An 11370-nucleotide genomic window follows, 5' to 3' on the forward strand; every position below is an offset into this window, starting at 1 on the left:
TGGGAAGATGTCAAAAATATACAGCGTGTGCACTTGTACCTGGAGATCTTAGAAAGACTACTGAGAAACATGTACAGCCACGAGGGCTTAAATCACAGGCCCTGAACTAACTCAACTCGTATCCCATTCCGAAAGCCAGAGGGAATCGTGCAGCTCACAGGATGAAAAGGAAGGGAGTTTCCTTCCTCCCCCACCTCAGCGCCAGCCATCGGTCAGAGCTGCAATGCCATTACTCAAAGGTGAGCGAGATGGATTCACCTGTTCAGATGACGATAAAGGATTGTGAAAACCTGGAGGGCTTGGGGAAGGGGACACGCTCTGCTCAAACAAAGCGTTAGTCCCGCTAGAGAAAGCTCAGATCTCTGCCAGAAGGCAAGGGTACAGAATACACGACTTTGGAAGCAAGGACCAAAACCTCTGCATCTTTAAATGGAAAAAGGCAAAGAACAAAAGACGTTTCATAAAATATGAGACACCCCCCCCCAGCTTACCTTGATGATGATTTCTGTTTTCCCATCCACATCTTCTGTCTGTTGGAATAACTGGTTCTGATATTGCTGCAAGGAAAAATACATCAGACGTCATTTCACAGACGGAGCATGATGCAAGGGTTGAAAAGAGTGCTCTGTGTGGAAGGCCCTGACACCGAGCTTGCTTCTGGCAAGCCCAAAACTGCAGTTGCAAGGGACAGAGGGGAAGCTCACTCCTCCCTTCTAAGAGAGGGATGCTGTGCCCTTACGCGGAGGCAGGTGAAGAAGCCTGTGAGAAAACAGCCGGAGGTGACAAACTGCCGGTTAAGCACAGCGTTTACTCAAGCCCCACTCTCCCCACTGCACCCAGCCGAGCACTTCTTAAAACGGGTGGCGTAATTGCCACAAGGGAACTCCACCCCATGCACATGAGAACCTAAGAAGTCAGCAAAGGAAACACAATGAAAATGCCAAGGTAATAGGGCCAAGTGCCATCTTCTTGGGCCAAATTTTGGGTCAAGTCCAGTGCTCCTGATCCACTAACAAACAGGCAAAAGAGTCTGAAGGGATGGCATAGCCCAAAAGAATGGATTAGGGGGAAAAAAAAGACAAAATTAACACACTCAGGACTTCAGAAACAGAATCGGCCATCACCATTATTCTTCCTTTTAATAAAAGCATAGAAGGGCTTTCAAACAGTTTCCGAATTAAATAAGTCCTCTGGAGGCGACTTGTAGAGCAAGCTTTGGGCATGCTGCAGATTTACTCTAAACGAGTTCAAGTCCAACCAGGTGCTGCTCCAGTGATTGCCCCGCCGTGCTCAGCAGCCAACGCTGCTGAGAGACAGGAGTCCTTCACCAAGGGAATTCAAAACTGATCCTGATTTGATTATGTGCTAGCCCCAATTTAAATTTACCGGAACAGTTAAAAAGTAAGAAAAAATGTGAACCCCCACCTTCAGGGAAGCAGGTTTAGCCAGGAGCAACTATGACCCAACATATAAGGAGATTAAAGGCTTAATTGACAAGTGTTTCTATGACCTGACATCACAGTATTTATTCTCCTGTGAAATCGTAACCTTCGAAACCTCTATATTACCGTGACACAAATTCAAATTTAAAAACTAGGGAGATGGAGGAGGCGGCAGGGAAACCTCTTGCTGTGCGCTGGAAGGGGTGTGACCAGGTTCTGCCATTGTCTGACACGTAGGCAAGACCAGGCTGATCAGCAAGACAGGACACGCGTGCAGCATCCCCGCTGCTTCCAGTACTGCACAGGCAGCGTGCATCGCCTGGATGGAAATTTCCAAATTACTAGTTTGAAAACCAAAATGGTGTCCAAGCCGTAAGCATTGATGTGGAGATGGGGAATACAGCGGCAAGCTTGGGATGTGGCCTCTGGCCTAAGAATCAATCCTGCTGTGTCTCGGGAAGAAAACGACCTTGATTCTTGAGAGAATCATTAGCGTCGGTGAGCACCGGCCGGGGAGAAGCTGGGACTCAACGCTTCGTGCCGCAGCCTCTGCACACAGGGCTGGCAGGAAACCCTGGATTCTTCAGGAAAAGTTAAAACGAGTTTTTCTGTCGTTAAGCGAAGGACAAATGACCCATGTTAAGAGTAGTGGCCTAGGAAAACTCTGTAAAGTTTCTAAACTCCTTTTTAGTGAAGAAAATGGAAATACAGATAGCAAAGCATGCAGTGAGCTGGCATTTCAACCCGGCTTGAAAACCTTAGCACGCACAATCCCAGCTAGTATCGTCCCCTCCGCAACAGCCCATGCAGAGATGGTGCCAGGGCTGAACACGCTGAATTCCAGTTCTGTGGAAGTGCCGCAGCTCCAGAATTCAAACCCTTCCCACCAGCAGACTCCAGTTCATCCTCTGCCAGCTGTGGCTAATCCTGTTCTCCAGGGAGACTGCCAACGAGACAGACATCAGGAAACGTCCAGCCACCTCTGTCCTTGCCTGAGCCACAGCAGCTCCTCCACCTCTGCTCTGCCCCTAAAACCTGCTGATGGAAACCACACGTTTAACCCCCTTCTGGCTCCCTTGTATCTGCTTGCGCAGAGAGTCCTCTGGCTCTGCACAGCCCGTGGTGTGAAGAATTCAAGCCATTCAGAAACTACGCAAAAGGAAAAGGTGTGGTAAGAGAGAGGATCAAGCCAGACACATCAGAGCTCTCAAAAAAGTGGCTCCAGAAAACCGATAACCTCCAATTCTCAGCTGTTTTCCCTGCTGCTTTAGAGTACACAAACGATTATTTGCTTACTAGAGCTACATTTCTTACATGCCCGACCCTTTTTAGGTTAATTTCATACTCTCTAGCCCCGAATTGTTTTAATCTTTCTAAAAAAGAATTCAGACAGTCCAGCTGTTAGCTGATATAATCTTCCACCTTGTTCGCAAATGGGCTGGGCTCCGAAGGCATCGCTGCATTACAAGAGGGCTGTTTCAATCTGACACTGGTCAGATTTCAACACCCATTCTATTGAATTTAGATAGAAAAACTGTTTAACACATTTCCTGTGTATCTTTATTATCTTCCAGCAATGTTTTCTGGCACAGAATTTGGTGAGTTCACGTATTCTCCCCCTCCTAAAGTTTATCTGGTACAAATGATGGCTTAATGCACACTCAAAAAAATTACACTGCCGAAGCGCACCGACCTCTGTGTACAGCGCTGCCTTTAATCCTCCCTTTGGGGCCAGTCCTGCCAGTCGGCAGATACCTCCTGTAAGAGACACTGAGCCTTTGCTGCCCCCCTCACTCTCTTCCTCCGTCCCAAAAATGCAGTAAACCCAACATCCAGATAGCAACCAAGGGATCAGATACACTCAGCCATGAGCTAATTAATAACGGCAGTGGAGAACTTCCTCTTCATGGCCGCATGAAGTTCTGACAGAGCGGTTGTGTTTAATGTATTTAATGAGTCCCACGCAAAACGCCACGATTCAGAGAAAGCTTACGAATATTTGGTATTTTCATATTTTGCAATAAGCACGAGGCACTTCATATAAACTCTGAGCTGGGGAGTTTATGGTTTGCTTTACTTTCAGAATGTCATTCCCCACGACTTCTGGGCAGCATAAATGCAACTTACATTTGGTGTCTGCCAGCGTAAAGCCGTGCACGGGCTGAGCACCAGCTCCGCGCCAGCTCCGCGCGCGCCTCTTGGTTACACACGGAAAGCCCAAGGCTTACGGCCATCCGTGTCTCTTAAACAGTCAGCTTCGTGTCTGGGACGAACTCCGTGCGGCTCTGCTTATTAATTACGGAGTTCTCATCATCAACAGGCACATGAGATACCGCAGGATTCACAACAGGAAGGGCGTTTTTAACCACTTTCTTAGACTCTAGAACGATTTTGTTTCAAAAGAAATCATTGCAAAAGAGGTATTTTCATAAATGCGGAAATTGCAGATTTGGGGTTTCCTTATTTCTAGGACTGAGAAGGTCGAGGCTTTTTTACACAGCCTTTTACCCAGAGGTCCTACCAGTTGCAAACTGGTGTGCAAGCCCCCTGCGAAGGAAGCATTACCCTTATTTTAAAGAGCAGGCTCTGAGGCTCAGAGAGGCCAAGGACTTACCTGAGAGCAGCTAAATAACTTGTGGCAAAGACAGGAACAAAACTGGGAAGAGATCCTCCCAGCAAACCACAATCCTTAAACAAATGTACAGAAAATAAAAAGGACAAAGACAGCAACGGAGTGCGTGCAAGGACTTCCAAATTGCAAAATTACGTGCAAGAAAAACTCTGCTGGTGAAGCCTTTAGCTCCGGCACTTGGAATCTGACCGACAGTTTCTTCAGAACAGCTCAGGACGTCACCAGACGCTGACACAGGGCGTTACACGGCTGTAATCGTACCGTAAGGAGGCCGAGTGACAAACCCCTCATGTCAGACATGGGAGAAGAGCAGAAGGCAAGTGTATTTTCCCGTATTTTCTATAATTGCCCACAAAGACAGGTATTTACATTCCACTGACACCCAAACATTCAGCCTCCCGTTGCTTCTGAGGACGCTGTATTGAGGTATCGCCATGCGTTTGGAACTGCAAGTAGGGACCCAGCCCTCCTGCGACGTTCAGGTTAGACGTGCCATCTTAAGGAAGAAACGTGACTGTAGCCGCTTCTAATTTATGCTGCACTTAAAATTGTTTACGGTTTTCCCTCGCTACATTTAGCAGATCCCCTTCCTGCCACAGTTCCTCTCCGATGTTGCCATGTCCACCTTCCGAATGATATAAACAAGGGGATTAATGTATTCCTAGGATTCCTTTGAATAGTCCTGGATAGTATCATTAGCAAGCGTGACCAGAATGAAACAGTGGTGTCTGCTCTTTGACTTCGCAGGTAAGAACATAAGTATTCAGGCAGCACAAACGCTTTCCCTTCTCAAAGATAACTCGGAGCAAAAGCCTGCCTTTCACACTTCAGAGCTCTGCAAGCCCCACAAGCCCTTCCCACTGCTCAGCACAGGCTACAACTTCTGGTATTTAAAGCCAAGTCAACCAAACTGGTGCTATATGGAAGCAGACTGGACCACTTGTGATATTTAATGAACTCCAAACCTCATTAAATAGTAAGCGAAACACAATATAGTAAATGAGTTGCAATATACAACAAAGCATATAAGCTGTGATTAAAAACTCTTAACGCTTAATTTATTCCTCTCTAGGAAGACTGAAACAAAACTAGCACACAAGTTTTCGTACGTGTTTGCTCTTTTCACCGCTTCTTCTCTACTCTGCTTAAACTTGGGGCCCCTTCAGAATTGCTCTGAAGGGCAGCGCTGTCTTGCTCTTCCGTCAGAAGGCAGAGGCCATCGGATGACAGAGGGAAATGGTCAGGGATACGGACAGTCACAAGATCAAAAGTGCTTGAACTCAACATCCTCAAGAGCCGGTACACTGCACGGAGGGGGAATAGCTCTGCGCCGCGTTATTTACAGTCACGGCAATGAAGTTTGTGTATCCAGTTGGGAACCAGCCTGCTCCTAACAGATTTCTTTCATCCTGCTACCTATGAAGTCACTCTTCCCGGAAGAGCTGAGTCTACAGCTCTATTACAATTTAATCTGTTGTACCTTTGCTCTGCAGCTCTGATAAAATGTCACAATCTTTTCACTTCTAAATACCTAGGAACACTCTGCTGCACAGAAACCCTGCAAACTGGTGGCTCTCCTACAGAGAAGCACCCACACTGCTGCATTCACCGCCTCCACTCATGCAAACAGAGCAGGTGGTGAGAAGATTCCCCGTTTGTTAGCCCTTGGAAGTTCTGTCAGTGTAACAAACACAAAGCGATGATAAAGCACCTACTGCCTTTGTATTAAATCGGTCCAACAAAACCCAACAACCACCCAGGTAGGAAGACACCTCTATCCCCCTCTCATGTACCTTAACTGTCAAAAAAAGCAGTTTGACCACACACATACTCAGGGTGGGAAAGAGCCTTGCGTGACAAAGCCGAGAAACATTCATGAAATCAGAAAAGCACCTCTGACCAACACAAGAGCAGACAGCCAATTATTTGACATTTACTGTCATTACTTCCAATGCCAGCCCTCTACCCCGAAACCCAGAGGTTTTTTCCAAATCCACTAGAAGGAATTCAGAAATAGCTACTTGCAGTGTCATCCAGCTGGCTCCAGAAGCTAGCACGCAGCCGCAAGGCAAGCTTGAGAATTGGTATTGGGATATTAAAAAGATCCCACCATGAGCAAGTGTTTTTATCAAAACACGAAACTGTTGAGGTACCCCCTACACAGTAAGAATGGTGAGACACACAAGTTGTATAGCGGGGCATTCAGTAGTTACTGGGAAAGGGGCTTCCTCGGAAACAAACATGTGCTTGTCCTTGCCTCGTAAAGTCGGCACTTCACTCAATACACGGGAGTGATTTTAACTCCCGTTCCTGGGGGAAGAAGAAAGCAGAAGTACACTGATGCGAGTTGGATTTGGATCAGGGGGTGCAGGGAATGGGCTCTGAACAAGCATTCCAGAAACCACTGTCAGGATAAACAGAAGGGAAAACAGCACATAAACTGGAAAAAGAGCAGAGAGCGAAGTTAAACAAAGTCAGATGTTCATCTCTGAACTGTGTCAAAGCTTCTAATTTTTCAGTATCCCGCGCTCTACATGGCTTTTTAGCAGCAGACGGCCCAAACCTGGACAGCAGCACAAACACCCATTCTGCCCAGGCGGAAGGCAGGGAAGAATTAGACTCTCAACGTATCACACACCTGCACATCAAGGATGCAGCGTACAGGAGAGTTTAGCAGCGACAACGTGGCAAAGAATATCAAAGACGCTGCAAGGACTGTCATAGGGGTTCTCAGTTCTCAGCAAAGTCTTCCCACACACATTTCTTCAAGGTCTCTTGCTGCACTCTCGTGCCTATGAATTCAGTGGAAAGCTGACGTTAGAAATAACGCCGATGGCAACAGCAGGCAGGGTGGTGTACAGGAAGGGAGGTCATCGGCTACTGACAACGACACCAGATTCACAGTCCGTTGCCCCCCACCTCTCTCCCTCGAGTCCACACCAGCAGCTGTGGATCTGGGGGAGAAGGGGAACGCATTCAGCAGTGCACAGAGCCAGATTCAGGGTGCATGCATGAGCTGGTGTTAAGAAGAATCCAGGGTCCCTACCGTGCATCAATTAAAGAGAAGAAAAGCAGGGAGAACAGGGCAGTCCTTGTAGCTAATCCCTCACGGAGGAGAGAAGGGCCACTGGGTAGCAGCCAATACTCCTGTAATGCCAGCCGGCCTTCCCACAGGACTCATGCGAGATCAGCTTTGGTTGCACAACGCTCAGCAAGACACCTCCAAATTTTACCGCGTATCTTCCCCACAAACTCTACAGCTTGGTGTTCTTTTAATCCCTCTGCCTCTTCGGGCCATCGAAAGCCTCTCTGATAGCCCCGCTCACTGACATAAAGAAAGCGGCCACCACATGGCTGAACACTCACCATCTCTCCTATGCCAGGATTCAGTGCCCACGTCTCATAAATGTAAGGATGGCTGATGGGACAGCTCAGGACTCGTAACACCAAACAGCTCATGTTACCAGCCTGCTACCCACAGCTCTTGGAATCCCAGAGCACTCTATTCCCTTCCCCATGATACGAGTCACTCAGAAAGATTTATCTTGGTAATACTGCTCTCAAGACACTGAGAAACAATTTCTAAGGGCTACCGCTGCTGCAGCCAGTGCCAACCAGGGAGGCTCTACTCTGTTCATCACTCAGCCAACAAGACATCCTCGGCTGAGTCTTCTCACCCCCTCCGGAATAATTACCTCTTTCCTCTCCACATCAGCTTGGATTTTTGCTTGCGTGACAGCAGCCTCGCGGAAGGAGGAGCTGGCCTGTTTGGCCTGTTCAATGAGAGTCTTCAGCTGCTGGGCGGTGTTGAGCAATGAATTGACCATCTCTTCCAAGTACAGCCAGCTCCGCTGCTCCGTCACTTCCAGACCATTCACCACCGAAGGGGATATGGCTTTGGTGGGGGTCGTGGGGGGCACCGCCAGGGCAGGGAGCGAGGTTAACACTGAGTATAAAGAAAATACAGAGAATTAGGCCATTGCATTTCCATAAAGGAGGGGGTGGGGGTGTTCTTTGTTGTGTTGTTTTGTTGCTTTTTTTAAAAATATGGTCTGCAAAAAATTCCAATCTGGCTACATTTTTGCTAAACAGTCCTACCTCCTGTGACCCAGAGCGCACAGAACCCGTCTGTGCAGAACAAGCCCTCAGGGCACTCTCAAACCCCGAGGACAGCAGAATGGGTACTCCCAGTCCTACTGTGGGCTCTGACACCTTCAGCACTGCTGCAGAAGCACAATCAAGCAGGGACAGCAGCATTCCCAGGGCCTCCTCCGCCACCACCATCACCATGTTCCACCTAATGTTTCCCTTAACTATCACTAAGTAAGGTTGTAGTAAGCCATTCAGTGACCCAAAATGTCTCGAGTTTTCTGAAATAGCCTGATGTCACCACATAGATGTCAATTTTCAGGTTGCAACACTACAAAAACCAGGCACGGATCCACACCACGCTCCCCTACACTTCCTGAATTCCGATCTTAACCATAACCCTGGCCCAAGACTGGAATAAAACCAAGACAGTTATCATCACCTCCAAATCACATGTGTTACAAACATGCACTTTCCAAAAACCACCAGTTGGGAAGCCCTTTGGAAAAAAACCAAAACCCCACAACACTTGTAATTTCTTTGGATCCCTTCATCCTGCATCCTGCCCGCAAAACAAACTATGGGCATAAAAATGCACACACTGCACTGACCCACCAAAAGTTTTAATACAAGGTATTCACAGCTGTATGTACCTGTTTCCAGTATCCTGGGTATTCTGAACAGCCACGCTCATTGCAGCTCTGAAACCTCTCCTAATCCCAAAGGTGAGAGTGAATGCATGCAGTCCAGATGGAAGTTTTAGCTCAGACACTAACACCTCCTGGCATTTGCTTTACATTGACTGTGTTGGACAGTTTTCAAGAAGGAAATTGCTTGTCTATGGCCCTTCCCTCCAGAATTCTAACTGCGACTCTCCACTCCTGTATAAAGTAGAATGCCACAGCTATGAAACTAAACACACAGAGGCCCAGCAATATTTCTGAACGTACTCCAAGGGACATTAACAGAAGAAAAAAAAAACCCAAACAAATCAAACAATTATTGAGGTGTTGCAGCCTTTTATTTTTTCATATCCTAACCATAATCTCAACAGTAACTGTGGTTTGTAGGAAGCCACCAGAACGAAGCCGAACTCCTATGCTGGTGACTTAACCACACTTCACCTCCAACCCCCTCAGTTATCAGGGCTCCACAGTCCTCCCTTTCCCAAAGCCTGGGTGAGAAAATTCAAGTCTTAGAAAACCAACAATGTCTCAGCTTTACCTTTGCAAACGTTTCAAAAAGCCAGCAGTTACGGTGTCACTACAACATCTCCTTTTCATAACACTAGGCTTTTCTGTACACGGGGAGACCACAGTGTGAGGAAATTAAATCTAGATCCAGGAACCCCACAATACACAGCGTGAGTGCACCTCCGGAAACATTTCCAGGAACAAATGTTATCTGTCTTTACTGGCCTTACTTTTCCAAAATTGAACTCTAACTCTTGTAATAAATACTCACCATCTGCCATAAAATTAAGTCCAAGACATCCACATCTGCCAACAGCTGACCTCTAAATTCCTCACTACATTGGTTACTAGAAAAAAAGAGGGCACCACCAACTTTGGGGCTGTGCAGTCTTATTACCCCAAAATCTACTAATAGTCTATTTCAAGATTTTTCCTCACGTCTTTAGGTAAGCGTTTCAGAACCAGTCAGCACACAGAAAAAGCAGGAAGTACTGGAAGCTGGGAAACCACACTCCTTCCTGGAAAGTTCTGCATTGTCAAGGGAAGAGCTGTTAGTATTCCAGGCACCAAAAGCCAATTAAGCTTCCTAGATTTTTAAATAGTGAGTGACACGTTCCTATAAAACATGCAGGACCTTTCCAACTGATGGATGCTGTGGCCCTCAGAGAAACGCTGAGCACAGCCAGGAATACAACTTCAGAAGCGCTGAGCCATTTAAATCCTGTTTGTGTCCCACCAGTGGCTGCTCTGCTTTTAGAAGCATTACTCTTAACTCCTCTAGGGCCCCCTCCGCCAGGCAGCTTGCCTCCCAGCTCCAGCACTGCTGATGCTACCGAAGATAACGTGGGGCAAAGTCCTTGGGCATCGCAGCATTACAAGGGAGTGCCCTGCACGGGGTACTGGTTTCATTAAAATGGGCCATTACTGGAGCCAGACTCTTTGCCTTGAAGCCAGAGTTAAACATTTACTAAGTGAGAAGTTCTTGAACAAAACATAGAGGCTGAAGTGTCTGCAAAGCACTTCATTCTCATTTACTTTATTATCCGTCTCCCATGGTAATCCATTTTGGATGTCATTACAGGTATTGGCACGCCGGTCTGCCTAAGGTGGCTCCGTAAAAAGGCAGAAACAAGCCTCAAACCTCTCTCACTGAAGGGCAGGGACACAGGATAGCAAACTGCCCAACCTAGTTAAAAACACAGAACAGCAGATCCCCCCATTCAGGAAAAAAAAAAATCTTCTTGACTACACTTCAAATGGTCCTTAAAATTCAACTGTAAATACTGTCCTAAAAATTCCAGCTGTGCAAATACTGTCCTGAACAGCAACAGGCCAACGCACCTTCCCGCCCTGGGCTGCAATTCCTGCAGTTCCGTGCACAGCAAAGCTCTCCTTAGTAAAGCATCTCAGACAAACAAGACCTCTCGCAAAGACTGCACTGCACACCGAGTATCTTCCAGGACAGCAATTAATTTAAATGTATCTACACTTTAACCCTTTTCAAGTCCTAGCTGGTAGTTTTTCACGCAAGCAGCATAAGCTGCAAGAATTCAGCACAGATTTGGCGTGAGAGAACAAGTCTCAAAACCCACGCACGGTCCTGCAGGTCACTGTGCGTTCGATGTGCGACCTTTCCTGAGCCACAGCATTGCAAGTTCACCATGCAGGTAAATGGGCATTTTACACTTAACAGCCCTTAATTAAAATAGTAATTTCAATCAATTTGCACATGACCAGCGCAAAACTATTTGCACTTGGATATGAGCAAGAGAGAAACCCGTCTTTTATCAGTAGCTGTTTGCAGAAGAGCCTTTCCCACTGCCACATTTCCAGCACAATATTTATCTCAGCATGGCATTTGATGACTTATCTAGCTGGAATGACTTCCGATTCCTCATTTTGGCATAGGTATATCAGTCAAGAGAAAGTATTCACTGGTGGAAAAAAAAAAAATCAATGTTTAATTAGTAATACCGAGATCTGACTAAGACTTAAAACCAATAAGATTTCATGC

The 11370-nt window shown here is 46.8% G+C and overlaps 1 protein-coding gene across 3 annotated transcripts in view; it reads right to left on the bottom strand.

Annotated features, from left to right (window-relative positions):
• DEAF1 (DEAF1 transcription factor) overlaps positions 1 to 11370 on the bottom strand; it is a 21938-nt gene that overhangs the window by 3694 nt on the left and 6874 nt on the right. For 2 of the 3 annotated variants that reach the window (XM_035900092.1, XM_035900090.1), the window contains 2 exons: positions 7770 to 8020; positions 492 to 557 (listed from right to left, as the gene is read on the bottom strand). In XM_035900092.1, the coding sequence (XP_035755985.1) occupies positions 492 to 557; positions 7770 to 8020 (317 nt within the window). Of the gene's footprint in view, positions 1 to 8; positions 259 to 491; positions 558 to 7769; positions 8021 to 11370 lie in introns of those variants that run through there. The other variant, XM_035900091.1, reaches the window with a different exon arrangement.

Source organism: Egretta garzetta, unplaced genomic scaffold (assembly GCF_000687185.1).
Source record: "Egretta garzetta isolate BGI_Z169 unplaced genomic scaffold, ASM68718v1 scaffold658, whole genome shotgun sequence".
Lineage (NCBI taxonomy): Eukaryota > Metazoa > Chordata > Aves > Pelecaniformes > Ardeidae > Egretta > Egretta garzetta.